This window comes from Mrakia frigida (assembly GCF_051309035.1).
Source record: "Mrakia frigida strain ATCC 22029 unplaced genomic scaffold BDY24scaffold_24, whole genome shotgun sequence".
NCBI classification, from domain to species: Eukaryota; Fungi; Basidiomycota; class Tremellomycetes; order Cystofilobasidiales; family Mrakiaceae; genus Mrakia; species Mrakia frigida.
The window spans coordinates 402,313-429,934 of NW_027481257.1; the positions used below are offsets into that span (position 1 = coordinate 402,313).

General features: G+C 54.3%; 13 protein-coding genes across 13 annotated transcripts; 7 read left to right on the forward strand and 6 right to left on the reverse strand.

Annotated features, from left to right (window-relative positions):
• Positions 1-2,059: 2,059 nt before the first annotated feature.
• On the forward strand, positions 2,060-5,416 carry BDY24DRAFT_416938 (uncharacterized protein; the record flags this gene model as incomplete). Its single annotated transcript, XM_076643643.1, has 15 exons — positions 2,060-2,162; positions 2,237-2,320; positions 2,382-2,515; positions 2,585-2,675; positions 2,745-2,839; positions 2,916-2,921; positions 3,002-3,061; positions 3,149-3,178; positions 3,245-3,283; positions 3,401-3,517; positions 3,576-3,746; positions 3,817-3,854; positions 3,923-4,105; positions 4,180-5,026; positions 5,117-5,416. The coding sequence occupies 15 exons, from the start codon at positions 2,060-2,062 to the stop codon at positions 5,414-5,416; spliced, it is 2,298 nt and encodes a 765-aa protein (XP_076494882.1).
• A 470-nt stretch (positions 5,417-5,886) lies between these two features.
• On the reverse strand, positions 5,887-9,183 carry BDY24DRAFT_443052 (uncharacterized protein; the record flags this gene model as incomplete). Its single annotated transcript, XM_076644734.1, has 12 exons — positions 5,887-6,162; positions 6,253-6,284; positions 6,366-6,606; positions 6,684-6,857; positions 7,001-7,211; positions 7,289-7,423; positions 7,515-7,708; positions 7,789-8,025; positions 8,103-8,167; positions 8,257-8,634; positions 8,735-8,952; positions 9,049-9,183. 12 exons carry the CDS (start codon positions 9,181-9,183, stop codon positions 5,924-5,926), a joined length of 2,259 nt encoding a protein of 752 aa, XP_076494883.1. The 3' UTR covers positions 5,887-5,923.
• Positions 9,184-9,286: 103 nt separating this feature from the next.
• On the forward strand, positions 9,287-10,479 carry CAB5 (putative dephospho-CoA kinase; the record flags this gene model as incomplete). The annotated part of the gene is made up of 5 exons (XM_076643644.1): positions 9,287-9,293; positions 9,355-9,475; positions 9,543-9,860; positions 9,973-10,072; positions 10,162-10,479. The coding sequence occupies 5 exons, from the start codon at positions 9,287-9,289 to the stop codon at positions 10,477-10,479; spliced, it is 864 nt and encodes a 287-aa protein (XP_076494884.1).
• A 260-nt stretch (positions 10,480-10,739) lies between these two features.
• Positions 10,740-12,261, reverse strand: BDY24DRAFT_435805 (pre-RNA processing PIH1/Nop17-domain-containing protein; the record flags this gene model as incomplete). Its single annotated transcript, XM_076644195.1, has 7 exons — positions 12,107-12,261; positions 11,996-12,023; positions 11,843-11,911; positions 11,615-11,762; positions 11,440-11,537; positions 11,307-11,352; positions 10,740-11,236 (listed from the first exon to the last, which is right to left on the reverse strand). Exons 1-7 carry the CDS (start codon positions 12,235-12,237, stop codon positions 10,740-10,742), a joined length of 1,017 nt encoding a protein of 338 aa, XP_076494885.1. The 5' UTR covers positions 12,238-12,261.
• BDY24DRAFT_395811 (uncharacterized protein) lies at positions 12,255-12,966 on the forward strand. The gene has a single exon (XM_076641357.1). The coding sequence runs from the start codon at positions 12,261-12,263 to the stop codon at positions 12,738-12,740; it is 480 nt and encodes a 159-aa protein (XP_076494886.1). The 5' UTR covers positions 12,255-12,260; the 3' UTR covers positions 12,741-12,966.
• A 612-nt stretch (positions 12,967-13,578) lies between these two features.
• On the forward strand, positions 13,579-13,948 carry BDY24DRAFT_416943 (uncharacterized protein; the record flags this gene model as incomplete). Its single annotated transcript, XM_076643645.1, has 3 exons — positions 13,579-13,695; positions 13,808-13,813; positions 13,916-13,948. 3 exons carry the CDS (start codon positions 13,579-13,581, stop codon positions 13,946-13,948), a joined length of 156 nt encoding a protein of 51 aa, XP_076494887.1.
• A 161-nt stretch (positions 13,949-14,109) lies between these two features.
• On the reverse strand, positions 14,110-15,906 carry BDY24DRAFT_395814 (ribonuclease H-like domain-containing protein). The gene is made up of 6 exons (XM_076641358.1): positions 15,724-15,906; positions 15,290-15,481; positions 15,046-15,207; positions 14,736-14,913; positions 14,337-14,452; positions 14,110-14,247 (listed from the first exon to the last, which is right to left on the reverse strand). The coding sequence occupies exons 1-6, from the start codon at positions 15,822-15,824 to the stop codon at positions 14,169-14,171; spliced, it is 828 nt and encodes a 275-aa protein (XP_076494888.1). The 5' UTR covers positions 15,825-15,906; the 3' UTR covers positions 14,110-14,168.
• A 41-nt stretch (positions 15,907-15,947) lies between these two features.
• Positions 15,948-16,873, forward strand: BDY24DRAFT_395818 (uncharacterized protein). Its single transcript, XM_076641359.1, has 5 exons — positions 15,948-16,031; positions 16,123-16,143; positions 16,222-16,271; positions 16,413-16,516; positions 16,609-16,873. The coding sequence occupies exons 1-5, from the start codon at positions 15,977-15,979 to the stop codon at positions 16,694-16,696; spliced, it is 318 nt and encodes a 105-aa protein (XP_076494889.1). The 5' UTR covers positions 15,948-15,976; the 3' UTR covers positions 16,697-16,873.
• A 366-nt stretch (positions 16,874-17,239) lies between these two features.
• On the reverse strand, positions 17,240-17,513 carry BDY24DRAFT_416946 (uncharacterized protein; the record flags this gene model as incomplete). Its single annotated transcript, XM_076643646.1, has 2 exons — positions 17,240-17,284; positions 17,397-17,513. 2 exons carry the CDS (start codon positions 17,511-17,513, stop codon positions 17,240-17,242), a joined length of 162 nt encoding a protein of 53 aa, XP_076494890.1.
• Positions 17,514-17,918: 405 nt separating this feature from the next.
• On the reverse strand, positions 17,919-19,587 carry BDY24DRAFT_395821 (uncharacterized protein). Its single transcript, XM_076641360.1, has 5 exons — positions 19,386-19,587; positions 19,299-19,313; positions 19,115-19,230; positions 19,007-19,050; positions 17,919-18,880 (listed from the first exon to the last, which is right to left on the reverse strand). Exons 1-5 carry the CDS (start codon positions 19,504-19,506, stop codon positions 18,223-18,225), a joined length of 954 nt encoding a protein of 317 aa, XP_076494891.1. The 5' UTR covers positions 19,507-19,587; the 3' UTR covers positions 17,919-18,222.
• A 241-nt stretch (positions 19,588-19,828) lies between these two features.
• On the forward strand, positions 19,829-21,921 carry DCN1 (NEDD8 ligase DCN1). The gene is made up of 9 exons (XM_076641361.1): positions 19,829-19,934; positions 20,064-20,137; positions 20,259-20,431; positions 20,626-20,800; positions 20,946-21,079; positions 21,180-21,191; positions 21,293-21,465; positions 21,547-21,601; positions 21,682-21,921. Exons 1-9 carry the CDS (start codon positions 19,932-19,934, stop codon positions 21,765-21,767), a joined length of 885 nt encoding a protein of 294 aa, XP_076494892.1. The 5' UTR covers positions 19,829-19,931; the 3' UTR covers positions 21,768-21,921.
• A 684-nt stretch (positions 21,922-22,605) lies between these two features.
• On the forward strand, positions 22,606-24,538 carry BDY24DRAFT_395826 (uncharacterized protein). The gene is made up of 2 exons (XM_076641362.1): positions 22,606-23,597; positions 23,827-24,538. Exons 1-2 carry the CDS (start codon positions 22,668-22,670, stop codon positions 24,094-24,096), a joined length of 1,200 nt encoding a protein of 399 aa, XP_076494893.1. The 5' UTR covers positions 22,606-22,667; the 3' UTR covers positions 24,097-24,538.
• A 106-nt stretch (positions 24,539-24,644) lies between these two features.
• Positions 24,645-27,273, reverse strand: BDY24DRAFT_395827 (uncharacterized protein). Its single transcript, XM_076641363.1, has 6 exons — positions 26,757-27,273; positions 26,650-26,670; positions 26,539-26,571; positions 25,829-26,472; positions 25,194-25,738; positions 24,645-25,121 (listed from the first exon to the last, which is right to left on the reverse strand). The coding sequence occupies exons 1-6, from the start codon at positions 26,886-26,888 to the stop codon at positions 24,931-24,933; spliced, it is 1,566 nt and encodes a 521-aa protein (XP_076494894.1). The 5' UTR covers positions 26,889-27,273; the 3' UTR covers positions 24,645-24,930.
• Positions 27,274-27,622: the final 349 nt, after the last annotated feature.

A 27,622-nucleotide genomic window follows, 5' to 3' on the forward strand; every position in this document is an offset into this window, starting at 1 on the left:
AGACCAAGGGTCTCGGAGGTTGAAGCTCAACTTCAACTCGACGCACCGCTCCTCCTTCTTCCTCCTCCAAACCATCATCACCTCTTCTAGCCTTCCTCAGCGCTGATTCTCGTCTTCTCAGGATATAGATCGAACTGCTGCCAAGATCTCAAGCACCTTGTGAACATCCTCGTCGAGTGAACGCTGCTCGGCCATCTCCCTCTCCTCTCTCCCTCCCTCCCCTCCTCCTCCGACGCTCTCTCTTCGCACTGCCTCCTCCTGAGCTTCTCTCAGATCGCTCCCTTGCTCTTTGATCCCACTTGAGTGTGGGATTGATCTCAGATAGTCAAACCCCTTCGTCCTTCCTTTTCCAGAGCAGATCCTCCATCTCTTCGCCTCTCTCGAGCTCACCCAAACTGACTTCTTCTCCTCTCCCTTCTTCTTCCGTTCTCAAAACATACAGACTTCAACCATAAGGATCCTTTAGTCTTCTCTCCACCCACCGAGTGAAGAACTATACATCCAATTCCAACCCGAGCCTCAAGCTCTACAAACCAACATCGACTCGAAACGAACGCGACCTTCCCCTCTCCGTCCTCTGCCTTCCCTCGTCTCTTCACCTCTCACCACCTCAGATTCCTCCCATCGCCTAATCTCTACCTCTTTTGACTCCCGGATCTTTCTCTTCGTCTCCACTCCCCCCACTCAGCTCCAACTTACAAAGCCCTCCCAGCCGCCCTCTCCTCCCTCAGCTCATCAACCTCATCTGCTGCTGGCTCTCTTCCTCCTTGATTTTCAACGCTTCCACTCGATTCAACATCATCTGTCCTCGATGAAGAGGGAGGTACGCAGGAGGAGTCGATTCCGTCGAAGGTCGACCGTCGGGCGACGCGTCTTGTCGACGGGGAGAGGGGGCGGGAGCAGGAGGGAGAGGCTGGAAAGTGTTTCGAGGCTGCTCGGTGGCGTAGAGGAGTGCTTAAGGGACTGGAGAGCTGTTAATAGAGGGTTGGATAGAGGGAGAGGGAGGGATGAAGCGTCGTGCGGTTCCGGGGGGGGGGATTGTTGGGGACCTGGAAGAGAGAAGAGAGGAGAAAGTCAGATCTGTGAGTTCAAATATTTAGCTTCGTTCCTCTGTTACTCCCCAGTCCGATATTTAGGACGAGGAGTCGCGGCCGTCTCTGTTTTCGGTCGGTCTTCTCCAGCTCGAGCTCACGACGAGCTCACCCTTCCTTCCTTCCCTTCGCTGACCGGTAGCCGCCTCTTCCCTTGTCCCCCAGGTCTCTCGATCTCAGGTCTGACAACTCCCTCGAATCCTCATCTTATCCTACCCGAATTTGAGCTCACGAGAAGCTTTGCAGCTACTCTCTTGACCTCCTTTCGTTTTCCTCAGCTGTTCAGCCCACCTCCATCCCTTTCCTTCCTCTCTTCCTCGCTGCTGGCCTGAGCCGAGCTTACCTCGAGATACCTCGAGCCCAGCCATCCAATATCCATGAGTCGATTGATCTGGACACATCTCGTAGAAATCCTTGATGAGCTCTCTATCTCTCTTCTTTTCGAACCTTCTCTTCCTCCCTCCCTCGAGCTCATCCGCTCACTTCGCAATCTCTCCTTTCCTTCTCAGCTCGAACAGCACTCGTAAGAATGCTTATCCGTTCCCGTGAGTTGCAAATCTTCTTTCCTGTCGATCATCTACGAAACTTGCGCTCTTTCTCTCCCGAACAACCCGACGAGACGCCTCTTCTTGTCAACGAACCCTCTTCCCAAAGCGTTCGTCTCACTCAGCTCTTCCCTTCCTTTCGTCGACAGATGGCCAGAGAGTGCATCGAGTCTTCTGGGTCTAATTCGGTGAGTCCACTCCGCTTCGCTGTGAAGAAGAGGCGAGATGAAGGACGAGGAAGGTCGGACGCGTCGTTCGCTTTACTGACTCTCTCCATCCTTCTTCGCTTCCCGTTGTCTCTCGCTTCCTCTTTAGAATCCAGGGTCTGAGAAATGTATAACTTCGGTTTGTTTCACACTCGCATCTCGTCGTCTCTTACAAGATCTTCCCTTCTTCGCATCCCCCGTCCTCCAACCAACCATCATGTTCTCAGCCGTCTTCCTTCCCTTCGCTCTGTCCGCCACTCTGTTCTTCCCCCTTCTGGTTCTAGGACAAGTCTCTACCGCTCCCGATGCTCCTCCAGTCGGTGAGTCCATTCCAAGAGAAATCATGACTGGAACGAAAATCCGAAAGCTGATCTTCACCACTCCTTTTTTACAGGCTCAACTCTCATCGCTTACAGTTTTTTGCGGCCGGGAAACTATACCGAATTTCCCCTCTCGACCTATGTTGACTTTGCTGGATGTGAGTCCCGTACGGTCGACTCGACAAGGAAGGAACTCACCCTTTCGCTTTCGGTTCTTAGGCTCTCGCCAACCGGGATGCGACAGGTATATGGCCTTCTCTGACGTCTCAAGTCCTGGTGGACCCTTCTGCGGGTGTCCCACTACGACTTTAGTTGGCTATGGAGCTTCCCGCGACGGTGCTGGGGTGAGATTTGTGAGTGCGCCTGCAAATCGCAGGGGTTTCAACTCCTTCGAGCCGCTGACTGATAGGGGAAGAACGCAGATCTACTTCCCCAGTTACGGAGCGTGGCTTTTTAAAGGGTGTGGCTTTATTGCTGGGTTGGAACCGTCGTCGTCGATCATGTCTGGAGGCGGTAAGTTTATCTTCCTTCGCTCTTGGCTCGAGGTTATGGAAACCATTTCTGATGTATATACTTGTACAGAGGAGTGTTCACTTTTCTGTAACAACCGACGCGTGGGAGTGGGAAGCCCTGTCTTATTTCTGTACACCGCCTTCAACTACGCGACGGGAGCCTGCGTGAGTTTTCTGTTTGCGTCAGTATCTTCAAGGAGGCAAAAGCTTACCTTTCACATCGCCTCTCGAATGATCTCAGTACTGTGTGAGTGAGCCTACATCGAGTCTTACTTCCGAGCTTCATAGCAGCGCTAACTTTGCGCTGTGTCCACCCTTTCGCCTCAGTTCAACGATTACTCGGCCGTCACGCCTGGACCTTGCAGCACTGACGGAGTACTTTCTCAGGTCTGTTTGTCTTGTCGCTTTACTTATCGCTTTTCGAATGACACACCGACATTAACTGATTCAACCGGTTCAACTTTCCGATCTCAGATCTACGCGCACGATTTGCCAGCCGAGTTCGTGTCCTTTCCCCTCTTCGCCTCGAAGATATCAGTCCTGAAGATGACCACTCTCGTTGTTCTGCAGGGTGCCGAGGCTAAGCTCTGCTACTTCCAGTTCAACCAGGTCAGCTACTTCGTCGTCTCTGTCTTCTTTCAGCTCCAGTAGCACTTCGTGAGTCCGCGACGCGTCCGTCCCTTTGTCTCTTTCCCCCGCCGACGAGTTCGGATCCCCCTCTTGCAGGGTTCCTCCCACTTCTACTTCTTCTGGAACTGGAACTCTCTCGGCGTTCACCACCAGTTCCAGCAGCGAACTTCCGTCATCAACTTCGTCCACCTCGACATCGACCCTCCCGACTTCGTGAGTCTTGACGCGTCCTCTTCCCCTCCTACGCTGACGAGCTTTCTCTTTCTTGTAGGAACATCCCGACGTCTGCCTCCTTCGGAACCAGCACTGTCTCAACGTTCATCACCAGCTCAAGCAGAGCACTCCCGTCTTCGACATCGTCGGACACCAGCACCCCTTCGATTCCATCCTCCACTGCCATCGACACTTCCAGCAGCCCACCAACCTCTACGTCATCTTTCTCGTTCGTCCTTTTTCTGTCCGCTTCTTTCCGCGTCAAGTCCATTACTGATCGTTCGCCTCGCTTCAGTGAGCCAACGAGCACAACTGGCGACGAGGTCATCTCCTCCTCGTGAGCGTCTCCCTTGAATCCTTCGTTCACCGTCCGGAGCTGATCAAACACTCTTTCTCTCTGTTCAGTACTACTGTATCAAATCCCTCCTCGGCCGTACTCGCTGCCGAGAGCTCCTTTGTTCCTCCTTCCTCCGCCATCATCGTCGGCGGATCCTCGACGAGCCAGCTTCCCTCCTCCCTCGAGTTCGAGACGCTCCCCGTCTCGGGCCCTCCATCTGCTCCTTCCACTTCGGTATCTCTCATCACGACGTCAGTTCCACAGTCTTACCTCCACGCAGAATATCGATTCTTGCTGACGCTCTCGTCTTTCCTTGATCCCACAGTTCGACCTCCGTCGTCGACGCGTCTTCAATCCTCCAACCCGTCCCTTCGTCCTCCTTCGTCGACGACACTTCAAGCGCTCCTACTCCTACTTTTACCCCTCTCCCGCTCGGGATCTCATCAGCAACACCGGAACCTTCTATCGTCGTCGTCGACGCGTCGTCGTCGGAGATCGTCTCGCAGGTCCTCGTCACCCAGTCGGACTCTCAGATCGTCACCTCAGCCCAAACCCTCGTCGTTCCAATCCTCACCATCTCTACCCCAACTCCCGAACCCTCTATCCTCCTCGTCACCTCCGTCTCCGAGGTCGTTTCAGAGGTATCGATCACCAACTCGGACTCCCAGGTCGTCGCGTCAACTCAGACCTTCTCCACTCCCATCACCCTCACTTCCACCCTCGACTCTCCCTCCGAAACCCCTACGGCATCGGCAGTACTCCTCACTTCCCTCCTGCTTTCTACCAACTCGGAATCGGTCGTCTTCTCTTCCCTCGTCCTCACCTCCCTCCCCATCTCACCCTCCCCAACAGCTGACGCTCCCTCCTCCGCCTCAGCCGAACCCAGCGTCGTCGACGTCGCTGTTGCTGGGAACGTCGAAGCCTCTTCAAGCCTTTCGGGAGGTCAGAAGGCTGGCGTAGCTGTCGGATCGATCGTGGGAGGAGTCGTCGTGGCGATCACGCTGGGAGTCCTGATTGCGAAGGGGTTGATTTTGGGAGCTTTGACGGGGTTAGGGATTGGAGCTGCTGCTGGTGCTGCTGGAGCCGCTGGTGGAGCCGCTGGGGGTACTGCTGGAGGAGCCAGCTCGGGAGCGGGAGCGGGGAACGCTGCGACTCAGACGGGGATGGCTTCGGTACGCGTCTCGTCTTTCGTCCGCTTCCTCTTTATAGCAATCGAAGTCCAGGTGCTGAGGCCCTCTTTTTTCTTTTCGCTCGTCTTTTAGACTGCCAATCAAGCTACTACAGCAGGAGTTAGCTCAGCCGCCAACGCTCCCGTCCACTCGGGCATCTCTGCTCCACCCAACGCCAACCCTTTCCTCAGCGCTGGAGTAGGAGGAGGAGCCGCCGTCGCAGCAGTAGGAGCAGGGGCAGCAGCATCTTCGGGATTGGAGAGTCACTGGGGAACGGCAGCTCTTCCTTTCCGAAAGCGACCCGTCACCAACGACGAGGAGAGTCAGGGAGGATCACCGTTCTCGGATCCTCCTCAGGAGAGGGATCAGTTCGGGAGATTGATGGACGACTAGGTTACATAGTGATGAGGAGTGTTCCATTGCGATCAAGAGCCTACGGTCTCGTGAAAGAGGCTGGCTGACTCTTTTGTTTTTCTCTTGAGCTCGAGTCTCGACGCGTCGTTTCATTTTGGGTTCTTTTGATTTTGCTCTTTTGTTTTTCAGGGTTTTGGGTCTCTATTCTTCGCTTTTAAGTCGTTTGGTGTCTATCCGGTATTTCTTCTTTCGGCCCCTTTCAATCTATGCCGCCTCTGGGACGTCTCTCTTTCCACTTTTCTCTTCTCGAGTCGGCTCGATCCTCTCGTGTCCGTGGTCCCTTCCACTTCTCTTCCCACTGTACTGATAGACCAAACATGAGGCTTTAATGGAACCAGTTCTTCTCTCCTCGCGAAGTCTCTCCGACTTGTTGCCCCGACTCGAATCGATTCGAAAACGACGACGCGCCTCTGTTTCTCCTGCTCTCTCCCCTCTTTCCTCTCGTCCCAAAATCGTAAAGTCATCAATTCTAAACCCATCTCACGCTTAGTCTTCCCATCCACCCTTCCCACTCCACTTCCCCTCTATCCACTGCTGCAACAACCGTACCGTCTCTTCTCCCTCATCCTCCCTTCCTCCATTTTTCCCTTCCCCCGCCGTTGAGTCCGGCAGATCGTCGTTCATCGCCACCATCCCAACCTTCGGCTCCATCGTTTCCAGGAGCTTCAAGGTAGACTTGAACTCGAGCGGGGTGCGGAGACGGGCGAAGAGAGAGGTGGAGTCTTCTATTGAAACGAACCGATCAAACGAACGAAGCGAGAGTCAGTTCGACGGGTAGGAGAGGGGACGGCGAGAAGAGGTGAAAGAGGACGTACTTGTCGAGGAAGCTGTGTAGCGTGCGATCAGTCTTTTCCCCGAAAAAGAAAAGGGCAAGGAGTCAGCGAGGAAAGTAACAATGGAACGATCACGCGTCGAATCTGAGACTCACCTCTCACACCAATCCTTCAGCTCGACCTCCGCTCCCCAAACACCACCACCCAACACCGCTCGTAATGAGAAGTCCGTCTTCTTCCAGCTCTCCGTCAACGGCAAGTGAGGCTGAGGCTCCTCCTCGAACGGCGACGACGAGGGAGGGTCGACGGGGAAGTTGGCGACGAAAGTACTCGATTGCGCAGGAAGGAGTTTCGAAGTCCCCAGAGGACCAGACGCTTGGATGAGAGCGGAGAGCACTGCATCAGAAAGACGAATCGAAGGTCAGGTTGAGGCAGAGGGAAAGGAGAAGAGAACGAAGCGTTCGTCAACTCACAACAATCCCCACACTGAGGCCTTTCGAACGCCAGTCTTTTGAAAATGTTCGAAGCCTCCTCATTGATGCATTGACGAGCGTTGTCAGGCCAGAAGTCTCCGAAGCAAGCTCGAAGGTCGATGGAGCAGGAGGACGAGGAAGCGCCGAAGGGAGGGGCAGGACCATCGAGAGACGCTGATCAAAGGAAACGACGAGAGGCGGTGAAGTTAGGACGAAGAGATCGGGGGGAAGGACGGAAGACAGATAGGGAGAGGAAAAGTAGAGTAGGAAGGAATCGGAAGTGAGCGAAGCGAGAAAGAAAGACGCGTCGAACTCACTCCACCCGATCGCGTTCCCCTTCGGACCTTCCTCTCCCAACGCCTCGAACGTCCTCCTTACATTCTCCGGTCTCAGAGTATGCCTCTTCTCGAGTGTAGTCTGATTGACGGTGACGACGGGAGATTTGAGCGAGTTGAGCGTGTTGGCTCCGTTGAAGAAGATTCCGAGGAGGGATCGGTCGGAGGATGAAGGTCGTTTTGGATCCGTGATCTATCCGGAAGAGAAGAGCGATGAGTTAGAGGAAAGATGTTTCGAAAGGACGAACGGAGGAAAGCAGCGAGACTGACCTTAACCGTCGGCGGCAGACCCAACAGCTCCCTAACCACATCCCTCTCCCTCTCCTCCCACCTTCCCTTCCTCCCCTCCTCCCCCATCATCACCACAATCCAGCTCCAAAGCATCGCTTCTCTAGCTCGTTCGACCTATACCACGAACCAGCCCGAAAGACGCGTTAGTTCCATCTCTCCTCGCTTCGCCTCCTCTTTCTCTCGACGCGTCTCGCCTCGAACTCACCAAAAACGTCTCTCCCAGCCAAACCGAATGATAATCTCCCGGCTTCGTCTTCCCATCCTCTCTAAACCTCCTCCTCGTACTCTTTGAGAAATGCTTCTCCCACCAGATGAGGTTCAGCTCATGCTGGATAGGAGAGAGCAAAGGTTTGGGTGCGTGAAGCAAAGTTGGACGTGGTCGATGGCCGAACCGCTCGCCTGCGTTCAACAAAGGAGAGCACAGTGAGTCAGTCACTGCTCCAAGCTCAAAAGGACTGAAGGAAGCGAGACGAGCTCACCAATGAGATAGTTCGACCTCTCCAAAGCCATCGACTCGTCCCCACCCGAAAAGCTCCCCTTGTTGCTACTTCCCACGAAGCCAGGCTCGATGTTCCAGAACCGACGCTCCTCAGGGTTCGGGTTGGGATTGAAGGGTGTTTTGAAGGTTGGGGAGGAGAAGGAGAAGGGGATTACGGGGCCGAAGGGGAGGGAGTGGAAGGAGGAGGAGGTGTGTGGAGTGAGGAGGAAGAAGTCGTCTGGAACGAGGGACGAGAAAGGGAGATGTGAGTGGGTGAGGAGAAAATGGGGGAGAGGAGATGGAAAAAGGGCGGACCATTCAGGTAGACGTAAGTGGGGGAGAGAGATGGGATGTCGTAGAGGTGGGATTCGATGGAGAAACTGTCGAACAAAGAGACGAGACGCGTTCTGAATTCAGCTCTCTCTTCTTCGTACCCGGATGAGCTCGAGATCAATCAGACCGCACTCACCTGTTGAAGCTCGGCAAACTCTCCTCCATCCTCTTCTCAAACTTCTTCCTCAACTCCCTCCCGCCCCCAGCAGCAAAAATGTCCGAATGCGACACCTCTCTCAGCACCCTCCCTCCCTCCCCTCGTTCCGACGGCAAAGCCAACCAGCTAGGTCTCTGCCCCACCCTCCCACCACTATCTCTTTCTGACTCCCAATCCCCCGAGACAACGAAGAAAGATCCACGTCTCGTCTCGTCGAGGGAAGACGAGAGCGCGTCCTCGACGGAACGAAGCGAGTGCTGAAGTTCTCCGTGATCTCGATAGTGTCGAGCTGGAATGGACTGGCGACCTCGATAGGAGTTGAATTGATGCAGCCAGAGAGGGTCGGAGGAGTTGAGCCTGAGTGAGGAGGAGCGACGAAGAGGGAGGGGAGATGGAGGCGATTAGCTCGACGACTCAGTCTTCGATTCGAGGAGGTTTGAGAAGGAGGAGGACGCACCAAGTCCAGACGAAATCCAACCTAGGCTGTTCCACTCTCGAGCACGAAGGATCGAGCAGAGTTCCATGGGTGAGCCATTCAGAGAGGCATGGTTGCGGGAGGAGAGGGACGGGTTGGATTCGGAGGTGAGATCGACGAGGAGGAGGAAGAGGAGAGAGGAACTGGTTGTAGAGATTCGACGAGAGGGAGGAGTTGAAGATGAAGGGTTTGGTGGTGTACTGCAATCAACATAGAATAGTTTCAGAGTCAGTGGAGCTGCTTGAAGGAGCAGAAACGCAGAGAGACGAAGGGGAAGGAAGGAAGTTTGAGCTCACCTCTTCGGCGAAGTCCTCCTCCTCTACGTCGTCGCCTCCTGATTTCGATACATTCCAGCTCAGGCCGAGAACGAGGAGCACAAAGACTGCGAGCCCAAGACATCTTCTCCTTCCGAACCCTAGAAAAGGAGGCATCGTCGTCGTTGAAGCAAAGGCTCCGAAATCGAAAGGCCCTCTTGTTGAGCTCGACCCTTCCTTCCTTCTCTCCTCCACTACCCACTTAACTCCCTTCTCCAGCATGCTCGGTTCGTCCCTCTTCTACTTCTTGATCTCTTCTCATTGCTAACGACTACGTCGTTCTCGCAGTCGTCGGTCTCACAGGTGGAATCGCAACAGGGAAATCAACCGTCTCATCGATCCTCGCTGCACCTCCTCACAACATCCCCATCATCGACGCAGATCTCATAGCGAGACAGGTTTTAGACCCGTTAGTATCCTTCTTCATGCTCTCTTCTATACGCTGAAGCTGAAGCCGTTTGCTCTGACTTTCGCAGCGGAACGCCAGCGTACAAGGAAGTGCTCTCCCACTTTGGTCCTTCCATCCTCCTCCCCCCATCTTCCTCCTCCTCCTCCGCCTCCTCCTCTTCGGAACCTCTCCCCATCGACCGAGCAGCTCTAGGTCAACGAGTCTTCAACTCTGAATCCGATCGCAAAGTGCTCAACTCGATCGTTCACCCAGCCGTTCGGAAGGAGATGGCCTGGCAGGTCCTCAAGTGCTATCTCCGAGGGGAATGGGTCGTGGTCGTGGATGTGCCGTTGTTGATCGAGACGGGGTTGTGGAAGTGGGTTGGTAGGACAGTGGTGGTTTATGTGTGAGTCAAAGGAACGCTCTGTTGTTGGGTTTGAGACGGTAGAGGAGGGAGGGAAGGACGAGCTCGAGCTCACCATCTTGGTTCTCCTGTCCTTCGTTTGCTCTTTGACCAGATCTGAGCAAATCCAACTTCAACGACTTCTCGCTCGTCCACCCATCCCACCGAACCCTCCTCTCACTCGAGAACAAGCCCTCTCTCGCATAAACTCCCAGGTACGTTCCTCTCCTCTCCCCAACGCGTCCCTCCCAAACTCACCTCTCGTCCCACCCTCTCCTCTCCTCTTCCTCGCCCGTTCTTCCAGATCCCACTCCCTCAAAAACTACCCTACGCAGACCACATCATCGACAACTCCTCTCCCCTCCCCACCGTCTCTCAATCCATCACCCATCTCGTTCGATCCTGGAGACGCGAGTCCGAATCCTTCCCCGGTTGGTGGTGGTGCTGGGTTTGTCCGCCCTTGGGACTGTTCCGGGCTGCTTGGGTGCTCGCGGGACGAGGGAAGAGAGTGGAGAGGAGGAGGAAGAATACGAGGGGAGGAGGGGCGAGTGGGAAGAGGAGGGAACAGGAGGAGGAGGTCGAGTTGAAGGTCATGGGCGGTGGGAGGAGGGAGAGGGATTGAGTGGGTGAGAGAACAGGGATTCCAATATGTTATCGTAAATGAGTGACTAATGGCTCGAGTTCAAAGTGTTTTGTATCTTGAGGAGAGATGAGAGAGAGAGTCTGAACGAGACGCGTCGCACACAACCGCGACTCCCTCCGTCACTCCTCGACGACATAACCCCACGCACTCGAGAGAGGTGTCTCAAAACTGTAGGGATCAAAGCGTTCGCTCCTGCTCTCCGACTTTCCAAGCTCTGTACGATCAGCCTCATCAATCCATCACACAACTTTCCCTTTCAACACAACCTTCCCCCCCTCAACCCTCCACTCCGCTTCCCACCCCTTCTCATCAACCTTCTCCTTCCCCAGCCTAGACGACAGATCCTCCTCCAACGAATAAATCCCTTCAACTCCAAACTTCACCGTCCCAGGCTCAACAAACTCCAATGTCGCCTTCGGGGCCTTCGAATCCTCCTTCTTTGGCACCGGCAGAACGAGTGGTACGAGGATGGTGAAAGTAAAAGTCTTCTTCTCCTTGTCGAGAGAAAAAATGGTTGAAGGTCGAGGGAGAAGAGAGCGAGTGGTGGAAGACGAGGAGATGGAGAGGAAAGGCGCGTCGTCCGAAGAGGGAGGCGGGGAGGAGGAGGTGAGGACTGTTGGAGTTGGTTCTGGAGGTGGGGGTGCTGCAGTAGCGGAATTTGAAGGTAGCGAAGGAAGGATGACCGTTCGGGGGAGGAGAGGACCTTTGGAGGCGAGGGTTTTGGGGAGGGAATAGTCTGAGAGAAAGGGATCGAGAGGAGGTCAGGACGCGATTGATGAGCTTGGAAGAAGACGGGGTGGACCTACTTCGAGAGAGATCAATGGATAGTTTCTCTTCCACCTTCTCGAGAGCCTAATGGCGGGAACGGGGTTCGAAAAGAAGGAGGTCAGTTGTGGGAGAGACGCGTCGACTTCGACGATGAGGGGAGGAGGGACGAACGACTTGGATGATGTAGAGCTTGAACTCGGGGTCTTTCTTGAGTTTGGTGTGTACCTCTGTGCTCAGGACAACGTCGATGAGGAGGGAAGGGTTTCCAACTGAAAGTGAGAGAGGAAGAAAAGAAGGAAGGTCAGCTTGATCACTCGACGTCTCTCTCTTTCGCCGTCCAACGAACCTTTATCGACCGTTACAGAAACATCGCCTACCACTCCGGGTACCCATACGTCCAGGGAGACTCCTTTCGAGGAAGGTGGAGGAGGAGCAGGGACGAGGTGGTGGTGAGTGACGTTGATGAACACTTTGAGCTTGGGAGGGAAGGTGGTCTGAAGAGGAGAGGGAAGGATTGAGCTGAGACGCTGGCTTGAAGTCTTTATAAACACAAAGGATTAACCCAGTAACTTACCGAACTTCCCTGAGTTGGTATGAAGATGTTCGCTTCCTTGTCGAGGTAGGATTTGAGGAGGAACGAGGCCTGGGAGGGAGGAGGGAAGGGAAAACGAGGTGAGCTCGACTCGTTGACTTTTGGAGCCTTGAGCGAGTCGGAACATGAGCTCACAAGAGGAGTGATGGTTTGAGATCGAAGCCTGAGTAAAAATAGAGGTGTGGTGAGTTTCCCAGCACCATCTAACAGCCCGGATCTGGTAGGGAACGAGAAGGGAGATCTCACTTGGAGCTCGACTGCTGTCCTGGGAAGGAGATCGACGGTTCCAGCTCTGGCCTTCCTGCTGCGAGCTTCGTCTCGTCGAGCATAAACGAAGAGGATGCCGAAGAGGAGGCAGGGATGTCTAGGAAGTTCATGTTGAGAGGTTTGCGTGGTCGTGATGGTTGAAGGAAGCAGAAAGGTCGGCTCAAAAGGAAGGTCGACAACCCTCCTTCTTTCTGCCTCCCGACTTCCATCCTCTCCTTCTCCCTCGAATCTTCAAAAATGGCTTCCCCTTTCACCTCGTCCCTTGACGGTGCATCTTCCTCTACCTCCGAGCAACGACTTGCTCTCCTCGAGCTCGAGAACGCCAATCTTCGAGCTCAAACGAGTCGACAAGTCGTCGAGATCACCCACCTTCAGCCGGATCCAGCTCGTCTTCTTCTCCTGGGTCAAGAATTCGAGCTCTTCGACTTCAGCAGCAGCAGCAGCAGCCAAGTGGCATTTGGGCTACGGATGGAGATTCAGAGCTTTTGCGGGCTCGGAAGAGGAGGAGGACGGTCGAGCTGAGGAAGGAGAAACGTGGGAGCGGCTCGAGATTAGGTCGATGAGATCTTTGCTATCGAGTCGCCGACGAAGCAGCTGCTTGGAGCGGTGTTGAAGAAGGAAGGGTTTGAGGAGTCGTGGACGGGACCGAAGGGGGCGAAGGGAGGGAAGAAGTTTGGGATCTTTGGGCTGGAGGAGAAGTGGGTGAGCTTGGAGAGGGACAGTTGGGAGAGGAAGCAGGAGGTTGTGAAGAGCTAGATATTGGATAAGAAGGAAGGGAAGGAACTTTTGATGAGTGTTTTGGGTTTTGGTGTGATTCCATGTTGGTCTGCCGAGCAAAAGAGGAGGGCGACGCGTCGAGATCATCAGTCGGCCATGGAAAGTTGGGCGGACATGTTCGACCACTGCTCTTTCTGAAGCTTAAACAGCGAGCTTGTTGTAGTATGTATCAAGCATTGATGCCTGCGTCCTAGCCAACGAGATAAAGAAGGCGGGGACGAAGAGTCGAGGAGCCGACCTCTCCTCCTTGCTTCTTCAATTCTACAGGCGCCCTTTTCAGAACCTCGCCTTTCTCTGACTCGAACAACGGAGTGGCAGAAACCTCCATCGACCAGGAGGAACGGAATCTACACAGGAGCAAAGAAGCCTGATAAGGGAGCAGAAGAAAAGAACAAAGGGCTTCGAGAGCTGAAACAAGGGGCTGAACGCGTCGATCAGCTCGTCCTTTTGATCGGATCTTCCCTGCCGATTGGTAGAGATTACAGCCCTTTCAACGCTTGTTCCAGAAGGATCTGCATCCCCTTCTCGTTTCAGCCGTTGTCCTCGTTCGAACAACGGTGTCGAAAGGCTACAAAGGCTGAACCTCTGCCCTTCTCTTCTTGTCCTCCAACCACTACCTTCAACTCACTCCTCTCCTTCACTCCTTCTCTTTCCAACCCTCCTCAACTCTCAACATGGACGCCTTCACCGCTATCTTCACTCCTTTCGTCGCCTCCGCTGCTGAGACCACCACCGCTCCCTCCGTCGAGGCGAAGCAGAACGTTGGAAACAACGCCTTCTACGGATGCATCGTCGCCTAAACCCAGTCTTTGTGAGTCTTCTCCTTTCTTTTCCCTTCTTCACCCATCTACGAGCTCGAAAGAATCATGCTGACCTTCTCCTCTTTGGCTCCTTTCCTTTCAGAAGACCGTGGGCTTAATGGGACGTTTTGGCGGTCGTTGAGGTCGAACCTGCTGGACTCGGGATATTTATGTTTTAACGACCCTACTCCACTTCTTCTTCTCCCGAAAGGATTCTGTCCCTGAACTCCTGGCATCTCCATGAGTCTGAAAGACGTCCTTCGTTGGTTTTGAACGCGTCGAGGAGAGAACGATCCGGACCACGCAACGATGGGCGATCTAATCCTTGAGGTTCATCTCTCGAGCTAGGCCTACCGAGCAGTGCAACACAGGAAGCGAAAAGTTCTCGGAGATAATCGAAGAGAGTGTGGCATCAAGTCATAAATACGAAACCCGTCGTTCCTTTCTTCCCTCTCGAACAAAACCTATTTCGAACCGATCTGTAGACGTCCTGCGGCGGTTTGAGCGAGCTGCTTGGTGTTTCCGAATCCGTACAGGTAGTTCCTGAGAGAAAGAGAGATCACCAGAGGGAAGAGAAGTGAGCTTATGAACGAGAGAGAGGAAGAGGAGAGGCTTGTGCTCGTGAGACTCACTTGTAGAACTCGTCCTCGATCTTGTCGTCGAAAAACACTTTACGCATCTTGAAGAACGTGGCTGCTGTCAGAAGACTATCACTCCCGGCTTGATGTTGAGGACCGATTCGAGCGACCTGAAGGAAGGGAAGAGGGGAGAAACGACAAAGTCAGCGCCAGGTCGTCGACGGGGAAGGCCAAGCTCGAGCGAAGTGAGACTGCAGCCTCGTCCATCGGAACAGTCCACACGTGTCTTTTCTGGAAGAGTACGACCTCCGCCTCTCAGCTAGCAATCTCGACTCCCTGTCATCGAGCTCTCGAGGGCTGTTCATTCAGCCCTCAGCTCGACGACTCCCTCTCATCCCGCCCTCCCTCTCTCTCTCTCTCTCTCACAGCTCTCAGCCTCTCCAAAAGACTCACCTGTAAACTATCGGCTACATCCTGCAGTCCTCCTTTCAGACTCTTACAACTCCTCATGATGTGTTTGATGTCGTAGATGTTGGGGAACCAAAGCTCGAGGAGCTCGAAGAACTCAGATTCGGTTGGTGGTAAGGGAGAGCAGGTGAGGATCTTAATGAGGTATCCGAAGTCGTATCCACTGATGAGGAGGGAAGAGGAGAGAAAGATCAGCTCCACAGAGAGAGTGGGAGAGTGAGGCGAGAGGGAAGGAGGAAGTGTCCGTCGGAGGAGGGGAGGGAAGGAAGGGAAAGGTGAGCTCGCAAGAACGTACCTGTGGAACGAGACCCATTTCACGTCGTCGAACAGGACCAGTCCTGATGTGATGAGAAGCTCTCCGAAGTACTCGAGATCGATTCCTTGCTCCTCGTGTCGTTTGAAGTCGATCCCAGACTTGGTGAGGAGCTCTATCGATTCCGGAGCGGACATGTCCTCGCTTTGGGAAAGATTGATACGACGACGAGGATGATCAGTACGCGACAAAGGAGAAGAGTGAGCTGAGGAGACAGTCTACTGACTTGATGTTGAACTTGAAGTTGAACTGCCAGGTGCAGGCGTCTGGGAGGTTTCCATCTTCGTCCGAGAGGGTCACTCCGAGCTGAATGAGACGAAGGATGTCGACGTTGCATCGCATCGTTTGGTAGTGGTAGTCGGCTCCAGTCTTGAAGTTACCCATCGGACGAGCTACGATTCCAGGGAACTCGGTGTCCTGGAAGAGGGAAGAGGGAAGGGATGGAGAACGAGTGAAGGGAGGACGTGAGGGAAGGAGGAAGGGAGGAGGTCAGCCTTCTCGTCGGATCTAGGCTTTCTCGTTCCAGCTTGAAGACTGCAGAAAGAGAAGGATTCATACCCTGCAGTGCGAAGGATAAGTCAAAGGGGTCAGCCCATGGTCCAAGTAATATAGAGCTTCAAAGAGAAGGAGAGCGACGGAGAACGGAGGGAAGGAGCTTACATTGAGACGACGGGAAACGAGTCGATGGCATTCCTCAGAGCGATGAGTTCCGATTCCAGGTTATCGACCCAGACTTCGTGGATCCTTCCAGCCGATGTCATGGTGGTGTGCGAGAAGTAAAAGCGCTTTGGGAGGGAGGGAGAGGAGGGGAAAGAGGAAGGAGGTTCTGTTTGATGATGGCCGTTTTGAGTGGAAGGAAGGTGAGCACTTTCTGACCTCAACTCCATCCTTCTCTGCTCAACTTTTTCTCAAAATGGGTCTTCTTCAAACATGTCTGACGTGGCTTCCTCTCGCTGTCCTTCTCCATGGTAAGTTCGCTTGATCTAGTTCTCTGCTTCTCGCGTGGGAGGGCTCCTCCTTCTCCAGCGCTGACCTCCTTCCTCCCTTCCCTCTCTCCAGCTGCTTTTTCCGCCTACGAACGTGAGTTACAGGGCGTCTAAAGCTCTCAGTACGATTCCTGTTCATCTGCTTACTCGCCTCTTTGCCTTTGGAACTCAGACCTCGCCCATCTCAAAGCTCTGGACAGACAGGACTCCCTTCCTTCTTCGGTGAGCTTCAGCCCATCTCTGCCCTCCCTTTCGTCTTCCCTTTCTAGTCCAGCTCCTTATCTACCTCAAGTCTCGAAGTGAGCATCGTCACTCACCTCGATGCCTCTCTCTCTCTTCCTCTCTGCCTCCCCATCCTCTCAGATTGTTATCGAAGCTCTCGCCGCCTTCGCCGTCTTCCTCGTTGGTGTCCCTCTGAGCTCGCAACCGCTCATGAAGATCTCGTGGGAGAGCTACATGCAGTCGAGGTCAGTTCAAGCTTCTTGATTGGATACTCTTCGCATACGTTTCTTCGCAACTGACCTGCTGCTTCTGCGTTTTCGCTGCCGCTCTCTCGCAGGACCATCGACGAGGTCGACTCGAAGCTGGCTTTCGCCAGGATGCGGACGAGAGCAGAGACTCTTTTTGGTCGAGATAAGCCACTTTGATCAGATGACAGGTCCACAGATTAGACGGGACGCGCACTAGCCAGAAAGGGAGATCAGGACGGGGAGGAAGAGCTGAAGCTGCCGAGGAGATCAGGGATCTCCTCGCCGAACCTTCTCTCACTAGTAACTTGGACCCAAATCATCTTTTTCCTCCGTCTGTGTGGTGGCGCTGAGGGGTCGTCCCATACGTGGAGCCTTTGAGAGGATCTGAGGCAGGGAACGGGGACTCGGGGAGGGAAGAGACACGCAACGCGTCGGCTCTCTTTTCTCAGCTTGTGTGCTTTTCAGTCTATGATTGAAGCGTACGTCGATGAGTATACACTCCCAGTAAATCCTCGAAGGAGGGAAGAGGTTTCAATGGAGCCTCGAACCCAGAGAGGTAGAGGAGATTGGATCTTCAGAGCGTCGAGGGCTGGAACACCGAGGCGTTGTTTCTTCTGCCGTCTCGAGTTCCAGCTTCAGATCTTCGACGGAGGAAACGTTTAACTCAGAGGAGAAGAGTAGCATAGTCGTTAAAACATAAATATCCCGAGTCCAGCAGGTTCAACCTCGACGACCGCCAAAACGTCCCATTAAGCCCACGGTCTTCTGAAAGGAAAGGAGCCAAAGAGGAGAAGGTCAGCATGATTCTTTCGAGCTCGTAGATGGGTGAAGAAGGGAAAAGAAAGGAGAAGACTCACAAAGACTGGGTTTAGGCGACGATGCATCCGTAGAAGGCGTTGTTTCCAACGTTCTGCTTCGCCTCGACGGAGGGAGCGGTGGTGGTCTCAGCAGCGGAGGCGACGAAAGGAGTGAAGATAGCGGTGAAGGCGTCCATGTTGAGAGTTGAGGAGGGTTGGAAAGAGAAGGAGTGAAGGAGAGGAGTGAGTTGAAGGTAGTGGTTGGAGGACAAGAAGAGAAGGGCAGAGGTTCAGCCTTTGTAGCCTTTCGACACCGTTGTTCGAACGAGGACAACGGCTGAAACGAGAAGGGGATGCAGATCCTTCTGGAACAAGCGTTGAAAGGGCTGTAATCTCTACCAATCGGCAGGGAAGATCCGATCAAAAGGACGAGCTGATCGACGCGTTCAGCCCCTTGTTTCAGCTCTCGAAGCCCTTTGTTCTTTTCTTCTGCTCCCTTATCAGGCTTCTTTGCTCCTGTGTAGATTCCGTTCCTCCTGGTCGATGGAGGTTTCTGCCACTCCGTTGTTCGAGTCAGAGAAAGGCGAGGTTCTGAAAAGGGCGCCTGTAGAATTGAAGAAGCAAGGAGGAGAGGTCGGCTCCTCGACTCTTCGTCCCCGCCTTCTTTATCTCGTTGGCTAGGACGCAGGCATCAATGCTTGATACATACTACGATAAGCTCACTATCCACGCTTCAGAAAGAGCAGTGGTCGAACATGTCCGCCCAACTTTCCATGGCCGACTGATGATCTCGACGCGTCGCCCCCTTTCTCTCCCTCCGTCAACTCTTCCCCAGCGAACCAAGACGAATTCCATAAGACCCAAGCTGATCGTCTAAAGTTCCTTCCCTTCCTTCTTCCCCAATATCTAGCTCTTCACAACCTCCTGCTTCCTCTCCCAACTGTCCCTCTCCAAGCTCACCCACTTTTCCTCCAGCCCAAAGGTCCCAAACTTCTTCCCTCCCTTCGCCCCCTTCGGTCCCGTCCACGACTCCTTAAACCCCTCCTTCTTTAGCACCGCTCCAAGCAGCTGCTTCGTGGGCGAATCGATGGCGAAGATCTCCTCAACCTGTTTCGACTCGGTGAAGGTGTGTTGAAGAGCGTGCTCGAGGAGGTCCGCCGAGGTCGTTGCGTTCTTGTAGAGGAGGTCGACGTGGAAGTGACGGATTCGAGCTTGAGTCGTAGGGACAAGGGGAGAGGTGAGAGTGGTGTCCTTCTTGGTGGTGGTGTTGGCTCCTCGTTTCTTGAGCGATTTCGACGCGACGACCGAGTTGGAGGTCCCCTTCGATTCCTCCAGAGCCTTCTTGTCCTCGATCTCGGTGTTGTTGAGCTCCGATCCGAGGATGCTCTCGAGCTCCTCTCCTGGCCGAGCGGCGTCGATGGCGATGCATCCGATGATGGCAGAACGGTGGGAGTAGACGAAGAAGGACGAGGAGGGAGAGAGGGAGTAGAATTCGGGGATGGCGTTGAGGTCACGAAGTCCGAGGGTGATTCGGAGAAGGGGCTCGAAGTATTGACGGTGTTGCCTGGAAGTCAATGGAAAGTGAAAAGAGAGAAACAAAGAGAGACGTGGACGCGACGCGACGCGGGAGAGGAACGTGGTCAGTGTGAGCTCGGGCGGCAGGAGGAAAAGAGACCTCGATTTGACGCACCACTCGAAGGCGACCATGATAGGGACGGCCATCAGGAAGAAGGCCTACAGAGAAGAAGATGGTGATGAGCTCGAGCTCTGAAGGGAAGGCTGGAGGACGGGAACTCACGAAGGCAGGAGAAAAGAACGAAACCCAGATATCAGGTTGAGGCCACCAGTTCATGAAGTGGATGAAAGTGAAGGACAAGGCGAGCCAGACTAAGATGGTGGTAGGGTTGGAGTAAGCTGAAGAAGAGCAGGCGAAAGTCAGCTACACGCGGGAGGGAGGGAGGGAAGGTCGAGCTCGCACTGACCGAGCTTGTTGGTAGCTGCAGGGAAGGGAAACAATCAGCTCAAGCTCTGGGACGATCAACAGATATAAGAGGAGACTCTGAACCGACCTGCTAGCTGCTCCATAACTCCAGCACCAACGAGAAGCTGAACCTGCTTGAGGTCTGAAGGACGGAAAGGTCGGATCCCGTCTCGATCGCCCTCTGAGTTCTCGAGCGTGTGGGCAGACATAGAAGCTGAGTTTTGATCTAGAAGTGTTGAGCAGGGGTAGACGGGAAGGTAGAGAAGTGTCTTTGGCTGACGAGAAGCTGGTGGTTGGAGAGAAGAAGGCGAAAACTGAAAGGACGGGATTCTAAATTGGTCCGTTTCAGAGGTCGTGTGCGTTCACCACGTTCGTGCTGATCTCCTTCTTTTTGAAGCTCGACAAACTCCTTCGAGCGGCTTCCTTGAAAGATAAGATTAAATCTAACCGGCCGGTATGATTTTTGTGTCGAGAAAATTCGAGCGAAGAGGAGCAGGACGGGCTCCAAAGTCACGTCCCTCCCCTCTCAGCTCTCTTCGAAGGGGGAGGTGGTGAGCTCGACCGTCCTCCAACACCCATCCTCCCCTCACACCTCCTCAAGCCTCTTTCTTCCCTTTCCTCTCCCTTCACAGTCATGGTCAGTGGTCTATCTCATTCAGTGTCTGGTCGAGCTCGTCTTCGCTCTCTCTCTCTTTCTTCCTTCTTCCTTTCCTGACCTCCTCTCCTTCCCATCGCCTCCGCCTTCTCTCCTTCCTTTCCTCTCCAGTCCTCCGCTAAGAAGCTTACAGCAACCGATCAGAAACGTCTCACAGAACAACTCCAGCAACTCACTCGCGCCACGTACGTTTTCCATCCTCTTTCGGCCTTCGTTCCATGGCGAGAGTTGTTGAGGTCGCTCATCGCTCTCTGACTTCTTCTCCTCCTCCTCCCCTCCTCCCTTCCTTTCTTCGCTCATCTCCAGACCAACCGATGCCGCTCGAATCCTGAAAAACTCACGCTGGGACATTAACGTCGCCGTCGAAGCTTTCTTCCAGGACTACGCTGCTCAGGAGAACGCTAGTGCTCGAGGAGGAGACGCTGCTAAGAGGGAGGCTCGAGATCAGAAGCTGAAGGCCATTTTCAAGACGTACGAGGGTGAGTTCCCTTGTTCCTTTGGGACGACTTGGTTGATCGAGATGTATGATCTGAAGGGGAGCTGTTCGGTATGCTCTGAGGAGAGGTCGAAACGAGGAAGAGAGAAGGAAGATGTGAGCTCGACGAAGAAGGAGGAGGAGGTGGAGCGCTGACCTTCCCTTCCCTTCCTTCTCTCCTCTCCTCTCCTTCCTCAGATCCCAAATCGCCAGGTCAGATCACCGTTCAGACCATCTCGGAGTACTTCTCAGCTATCGGAATCGAGGACATGGACACCGATGTCGCCGTCTACATCGTTTCGTACGAGCTCAAGTCTCAATCGCTCGGTGACCTCGAGCTCAAGAGCTTCTGCGAAGGATGGGGAGCTCTCAAGTCAGTTCAGGTCGTCTTTCTCTTCCGTCTCGCAGGTCCAGTTGCACACTTGAGAGGCTACTGTTCGAGAGGAAACTCGGACGAGTCGCTCGAAGGAAGCTGCATGCTGACCTTCTTCTCCCACTCCCTTCCTCTTTCGTTCCAGAGTCGACTCGATCCGAGGAATGGCCAACCAGGTTCCTCTACTCAAGAAGAAGTTCCTGACCGATCCCGAGTACTTCAAGAAGGTCTACAAGTTTGTGTTCGAGCTCGGAAAGGAGGACGGAGCTAAGGTTGTTGGTGAGTTTTCGAAACGCTCGCTCTTTCTTCTCCTTCGTCTCCCTTCTCTCACTATCTTCTTTTAGAGCTGACTTTCGCCTTCGTGTCCCTCTCTTCTCAGTTCGGGAAATGGGTACGCGCCTCTTCCCTCCTTCAACACCTCTCGTCTCCTTCGTCCAACCACCTGACCTCTCTTCCTTCTCCTCGTCGCGTCCAACCCCCCACCTCATCCAGCCGTCGCCTTCTGGCAATGCCTCCTCCCTCCAGTCTTCGAATCCAAACCTTCCGCCATCGTCTACAGCACACCCAACGGATCACCAGGGATGGGAGTGAAAGAGTTTGGGTGGTGGACCGAGTTCTTGGAGGAGAAGGCGGTGAAGGGAGTGTCGAAGGATCTGTGGCATTTGGTGGGTGTCTCTCTCCCCGTCGTCTCTCGTTCCCCCCCTTCGTCCGTTGCTGACTCGCTTGCTTGTCCGACGCGAATGTAGTTCATCGAGTACGCAGCCAAGATCCCAAACACTTACGACCTGTACGACGACGATGGTTCGTTGTTCCTCTTCCTCTCTTTTTCTTCCTTCGCCCTTCTCCGTCCCTGACCTCCCTCCTCCTTCGTCGTCTCACAGGAGCCTGGCCCTCGATCCTGGACGACTTCACCGAGTACGCCAAATCGCGGAGAACCAAAGAGGGAGGAGGGATGGACCTGTCGTGATTTTCGATCTTCGTCTCGCTCAAAACCCGACCTGTCCTTTCGTCGTCCGCGAGAGGAGAGGCGGTGGGTGGTGGGTTGTTGCTGAGTTAGGTTTTTTACGCATGATGCTTTTGATCTTTTTGCCCATTCTTATAGTCTATGAAGCCTTTAGTTCTTTCGCTGGTTCGAGAGAGTTGGGAGAGAGAGAGGAAAGCGAGACGCGTCGTCGAGCCTTCGAAGACCTCGACTCCTCCAGCTCATCGTTTCCTCTGCGTTTTGATACACCGTCTTCGAAGACACCCTGCTCGTTCTCCTTTCGGCTTTTCGAAACCATTCCATTCTTGCTCGGGCAGACCAACCACCACCAACCGAGAGAGAGAGAGCGACAAAGTAAGGAAAAAAAAAACAGAGCTCCGAGGCGAAATCTCAGCATCCTCCTTCCACGAACGAAAAAACCTACACAAAGCGTCTACAGTCTAATTAATCTAGATCTAAAACCCCCAACCCCCAACCCCAACCCAACCTCACCTGCTACTCTATGAAACCCCCCCCCCCCCATTCCCAATCCCCATCCGTCCGTCGCATCCATCCCGGTCCATTCCCATCCATCCATCCACCCATTCCGAGCACTTCGTTTTAAGCGGGCAAACAAACAACAGGACTTCCGAAACGCGTTCCTCTCCTCTCCCTCCTTCCTCCTCCGAGAGTCGATCCGTTACTTGGAGTCCTCCGACGGTGTCGAACCCTCCTGGAGGTTCAGCGGTCGTTGTTGTTGTGTGGTGGTGGTGGTGGGACGAGGAAGGAAGGAATAGGTTGAGGTGGAGGTTGAGGTTGAGCTGGCGTCGGCGGCGAGAACGAAGTGGGTTTTGGTTTGACGGACGCGTCCGTGTTGTCGTTGTCGAACCTGGGTGATCCTCTCAGATGAGGTGCTACGTCCTCCTCCTCCTCCTCCTCCTTCTCAGCGAACGGACTAGTCCTCCCCAACCCCAACCCTTGTTCGCTCTCTCCTTCGACTACCTCGTCAACCCTAACCTCAACCCTCTCCCCACTCAACCCTCCCTCCCTCCTCGTCCTCGTTGTCCTCCCCATCCTCCCCATCACCGGTGGATTCTCCCCGAACGGACCTCCTCTCAGTCTCCTCTCCTCGCCGACTCTAGGCAACCTCCTCGCCTCCCGCGCGTCCACCTCCTCCAGCACCCCTTTCAACCGCTTCCCCATCGCCGTTCTAGCTTCCTTCAACCCGTCCGAGAACCCGTTGAAGGATTTCAGGTCGCCTTGGGACCAGAGTTGGGTTTCGTACGAGATCATGGCGCGTTCGTGTTCGAAGTCGGGTTGAGATTGAGGTTGATGGGAGGAAGAGGAGGAAGAGGAAGGAGGTTCGTAACGAGTTTGGAAAGTCGCGTGAGGATCGAGAACGTAAGACGGGTTCCAGTCGTGGTCGGGAGTGATTTCAATGAGGAATTGACGGGAGGAGATGATGGAATCGTTGTCGTTGTTGTTGTTGTTGTTGTTGTCGTGGTCGTGGTGTTCGAGTTGAGTTGGATGTCCGTCGAGTTCGAGAGCGTACTCTCCTCTTTCCTCCGAAAGAAGGACCTTCTGATGATTCGTCGAGTAAGGATGAATATCCCTCAGAACGTTGTTCGGATAGTGAGCTGCGGTGTGAAGGATCTGAGCGAGGGAGGGACCTCCTTTTTGAGGGGAAGCGAGCGGGAGAGGCAGGGATCCGGTGAGAAGGTAGCCTTTTTGAGAAGAGTTTTTGAGAGAGGTGGTTGGAGGTTTAGGATGGGGGTGGAGGATGGTGAAGGAGAAGGTGGAGGAAGGGACGGGGGGGAAGGTGAAGAGGGAGGGGTTCTGGTTAGGAAAAAAAAAAGGAGGAAGAAGAGAAGGGAGGGAGGGAAGGTCAGCTTGTGAGCTTTGAAAGGAGGAAGCGAGGATCGAAGCTGGTTAGAGCTAGCTGGGCTTTATCGAGTAGAACGGATATATGCATATCCTCCAATCTCACGCCTCAAACACGATTCAAAGCACCGAAAATCTTCCTCTTCTTCCCAAAACCAAACCCAAAAACTCCTCTCAAACTCACCGATCCAAACTCGACCCTCTCCAACACTCCAAACTCCCTCTTCAACCTCCCCATCACCGCCAGTCTCAACCCCAACTCCTGCAGATCCACCGTCGTCAACCTGACTCCTCCCGTCGTCGTCAAGCAAGCTCTGAACCTCCGATCGTGCATCCCAGGAATCTGCGGTTTCTCTCTCGCTTGAGGAGCGTGTCGAGGGATTTGTGTCTTTGCGAGCTCGAGGAGTTGTTGGAATTTCGAGACGGGAAGGATTTCTCGGGGTGGAGTGGGTAAGGGAGTGGAGGAGGGTTGGAGGATGGGGAGGTTGCGGATCGAGGTGGGACGAGGAGGAGGAGGAGGAGCTGCTGAAGGAGGAATCGACGACGACGAGGTTGGTGGTGGTGGTGGTTTGGAGACGACGATCGGAGGAGGTCGGGAACGAGAAAGTTTCAATAGAGGTAGTGATGAACTCTTTGAAGAAGATGAAAAAGGGTTGGAAAGTCCATTAAGCGTCTTGGTAGAAGGAGGAGAGAAGGGCGAAGGAGGAGGAGGAGGAGCGGAGGAGGAAGGTCGAGGAGGGAGCGAAGAAGAAGTCGACCATCGAAGGAGACTCAACTCATCCGAGAGGAGGGAAGAAGAAGATGAAGGTGGTGGTCGAACAGAGGAGAGGGTAGACGTCCGACGAGCTGAAAGTCGAGTGAGCATCCGAGCCGAGGGGTGGGTCGTGGTGGGTTGGGTTGAGGAAAGGGAAGAGAAGGAAAGGACGTTGACCTTTCCTCGAAATTCGAGAGACGGAATCCCGCGAATCAGAACGGAGGCAAATTCTTGCTTGGTTCGATTCGTTTAGAGACAGAAAGAAAGGGTGGGTCATAAAAGAGGTAGGAGTAGCTTCGTAAGTATAGGCGAGGAGAGAAGGGAATCATACGACGATGGGACGTTTCGAAGGGGGGGGGGATATAGCGTGCAGTGGGCGAGAAGAGCGAGACCGGATCCAAGAGAGAAAGAAAGAGATGTAGACTAGGTAGAACAGCGAGGAACCATATCTAAAGCGTGAAAAATTGATGAAGTAGCAGAAATGCAAAGAAAGCAAAAAGCAAAAAGCAAAAATAGAGAAAAGAGAGAGAGAAATCACCGCTTCCCAGCGCTCGACGCGTCCTTCTTCTTCTTCCCGATCCCTCCCCACTCCTCTCGAATCAGCAGGAACATGGCCGTCGCACAGAGCACGTCCTTGAGCTGATCGGGAGAGAGAACGGGCATCTCCTTGAGGCCGGGGAGGGGGAAAGGGTTGAGAGGGAAGGGGGTTTTGAGTTGGGCGAGGACTGAACGGGGAGGGGACGAGACTCGGTCAATTCAACTTTACTCGAAGGACCAGAGGAAGGAAGAACCCTAACCTTTAGGATGATGAGGAGCAGGACTCAGCGTTCCAATCAACGACCTTTCCGACGGTCCTCCCTGAGGATTCGACCTCACGACGTAGCACATCCACGGAATCTCTGAATCCTCCGGCAGGACCTCCTCCTCTGCGTCCGTCTCGAGCGAAGACGGTTCCGTCTCGGTCGCTCCTCCGTTCCTCGAGTCGAACGACATCCGGAGGTTGTTCTCGGACGCTCCGGTGTTGGACAGAGCGAGGGACGTTCTCGAAAGGTTCGGGGACGACGTCGAGAGACCTGGGCCGAGGGACGAAGGAGGGAGGACGTTGCCGACCGTCGGTTGGAGAGCTCCGTTCGATTTGGGAGCCGACCCTGGGACGGGAGATCCTGCTCCGGAGGCTCGACGAGGATTGGAAGGTCGTTTGCCTGTGCGTCCTCGGATCCATTCGAAGCGGACGGTGGTCGTGGCAGTTTGGGATTGAGCTCCTGAGCCGATGCTGAGAGCGTCTGAAAGACCTGCGAAGGTCCAACCGTCCTCTCCTGCTGTCCACTTGGTGACGACCCAGCTGGAAGAAGGAAAGGCAAAAGGCGAGAAAAGGGAAACGAAGGTCAGCCGAGTGTTTCAAAATCGACGCGTCCCTCGATCCCAAACTCACATGTACGCTGCTGGTCGAGATCCAGGCGACTTCTCGTTCGCAGGAAGCGGTCGAACGATGGGTTGGGTTCCGAGAGTAGGGTATCCGAGGTAAGGGAGAGGTCCGTGGATCGAATCGAACTGAGCGACGTTGACGGAGGGAGCTGCGACGCTGTTCGTCGACGGACTTGGACTTCCAGGGACTCCGAGAGCTGCGAACGACTTGCTAGGACTGGCTGTTGGAGTGACGGAAGCTGCTGATGCTCCTGAGGGAGAGTGAGGAGGAGGTTGAACGTTCTCCTTGCTGGCGAAGAGACTTCCGACCGATCCTGAGGGTTTGAAGAACGACGAGAAATCCGACGTCGATCCTCCTCCTCCTCCCGTCTCCTTCTTCTTCGACCCGAAGAACCTTCCGAACAGCTTCTTGGGACCTGTCTGATCCTCTCCGTTGACTGCTGTAGCTTCGCTCGAGGCGGCGGAGAGGATGGATTGTCGAGAGAAGACCTGATCGAGACTGGGTCGGCCGAGGTTGATTTCGGTTGGGAGAGGGATGAATTTGGAGGAGGGTGAAGGGTTGGTGGAGGATGGGGAGGAGATGACGGATGGCCAGTGTTCGTACGGCTCGAGGAATCCTAGACGATGGACGGCGATCCCACGTTTGAGGAACTGGAGGAGGAGAGACGAGAGGTCAGACGAGGGAAGTGAAAAGGAGAACGACGCGACGAGGCTCACCTTGACGAGTTTGGCGTCCGTCCCTGCGTCAGACTGTGAGAAGAGAGAAGAAGAGAACAAGGGTGAGCTCGAGGAGGGTGATGAGATGGACGAGCTGGTAGGAGAACGTACGACGTAGGTCGTCATGACGGTCTGGAAAGAAAGAAAAGGACAAGGTTGAAGGTCAGCTCTCTCGTCTTCTAAAAGACAATTGTCAACTCGAGAAGAGCTAAACTCACATGATGGTTCAGATTCCATAGAGGAGTGATCCTCTTCGTCGAAGGTCCGCTAGCAGTCGACGCGACGGTTCCCTGCGACGTGGCGGAGGTCGTGCTCCTCATCGAAGGAGAGCGAGAGACCTGCCTCTCCATCCTCTGGTCTCCAATGACCTCCAGACCTCCTCTCTCTTCTCCGTACGCTGGTTCTGACTCTAACGAAGGATCGTTGAGGGAGGTCGAGGACTGTTGAGGCGAGGCAGTGAAGACGGGAGCGATGGTCGAGGCAGTCGAGTGAGATCGAGCATTGCGGGTTCCGTTGAAAGTGCTTTCCTGTGAGTCGGAAGAAGACACAAGCGAGCGAAGAGTCAGACGACGTGAGGTGCAGACTAGAATCGTACGATGAAAGAGTTGGAAAGGGGAGAGGAGAAGGAAGGAGCTTGGGCCCGACTCGATCCCTCAAGAAGAAGGAAGAGGAGGGAGCGAGCTCACACCTTCGAGAGAGGAGAGGAAACTCACGCTGGGTGTACGAGCTGCACCTGTAGGATGAGCGACGAGTTGACACTGGATGTTCATGAAGGCTTTGCTCGAGATCGGTGGTCGAACGAAGATGTGAGTCTTCAGGAGGAGAGAGGAGGCAGAACAGAAAGAGTTTGGTTCAGCGACGAGAATCAGGGGTCAAGGAAGGACTCGGAACGGGGAAGCTCATGCCAGCTCGCTCAGCATTTCTTCCACCTCTCTCCTCTGCACCATAAGAGTTCTACGCCCCAGAAGAGAAGGGAGAGTGGCTCGAAAGCCAAAAACCTTCAATCCAGCCCGACGCGGCCTCTCGTCTCGCCCCCCTTCCCCGACTCGAGCGAGAGCGAGAAAGAGATGAGCTCATGCAACGA

Coding starts and splice junctions, on each gene's coding strand:
- BDY24DRAFT_395818 (XM_076641359.1), top strand. CDS start 15,977: ATGGGTCTTCTTCAAACATGTCTGACGTGGCTTCCTCTCGCTGTCCTT. Junction 16,032..16,122: donor TCTCGCTGTCCTTCTCCATG/GTAAGTTCGCTT, acceptor CCCTCTCTCCAG/CTGCTTTTTCCGCCTACGAA. Junction 16,517..16,608: donor GAGAGCTACATGCAGTCGAG/GTCAGTTCAAGC, acceptor GCTCTCTCGCAG/GACCATCGACGAGGTCGACT.
- DCN1 (XM_076641361.1), top strand. Junction 20,138..20,258: donor CAGCAACTCACTCGCGCCAC/GTACGTTTTCCA, acceptor GCTCATCTCCAG/ACCAACCGATGCCGCTCGAA. Junction 21,466..21,546: donor CGAAGGATCTGTGGCATTTG/GTGGGTGTCTCT, acceptor ACGCGAATGTAG/TTCATCGAGTACGCAGCCAA.
- BDY24DRAFT_395814 (XM_076641358.1), bottom strand. CDS start 15,824: ATGACATCGGCTGGAAGGATCCACGAAGTCTGGGTCGATAACCTGGAA. Junction 15,208..15,289: donor AACTTCAAGTTCAACATCAA/GTCAGTAGACTG, acceptor TCTTTCCCAAAG/CGAGGACATGTCCGCTCCGG. Junction 14,453..14,735: donor ATGTAGCCGATAGTTTACAG/GTGAGTCTTTTG, acceptor CCCTTCCTTCAG/GTCGCTCGAATCGGTCCTCA.
- BDY24DRAFT_395826 (XM_076641362.1), top strand. CDS start 22,668: ATGAGGTGCTACGTCCTCCTCCTCCTCCTCCTCCTTCTCAGCGAACGG. Junction 23,598..23,826: donor AAGGTGAAGAGGGAGGGGTT/CTGGTTAGGAAA, acceptor TCTCAAACTCAC/CGATCCAAACTCGACCCTCT.
- BDY24DRAFT_395811 (XM_076641357.1), top strand. CDS start 12,261: ATGGTTGAAGGAAGCAGAAAGGTCGGCTCAAAAGGAAGGTCGACAACC.
- BDY24DRAFT_395821 (XM_076641360.1), bottom strand. CDS start 19,506: ATGTCTGCCCACACGCTCGAGAACTCAGAGGGCGATCGAGACGGGATC. Junction 19,051..19,114: donor CGTTCTTTTCTCCTGCCTTC/GTGAGTTCCCGT, acceptor TCTTCTCTGTAG/GCCTTCTTCCTGATGGCCGT. Junction 18,881..19,006: donor ATCATGGTCGCCTTCGAGTG/GTGCGTCAAATC, acceptor ATTGACTTCCAG/GCAACACCGTCAATACTTCG.
- BDY24DRAFT_395827 (XM_076641363.1), bottom strand. CDS start 26,888: ATGGAGAGGCAGGTCTCTCGCTCTCCTTCGATGAGGAGCACGACCTCC. Junction 26,473..26,538: donor CGGACGCCAAACTCGTCAAG/GTGAGCCTCGTC, acceptor CTCCTCCTCCAG/TTCCTCAAACGTGGGATCGC. Junction 25,122..25,193: donor TGCTCCTCATCATCCTAAAG/GTTAGGGTTCTT, acceptor CTCCCCGTTCAG/TCCTCGCCCAACTCAAAACC.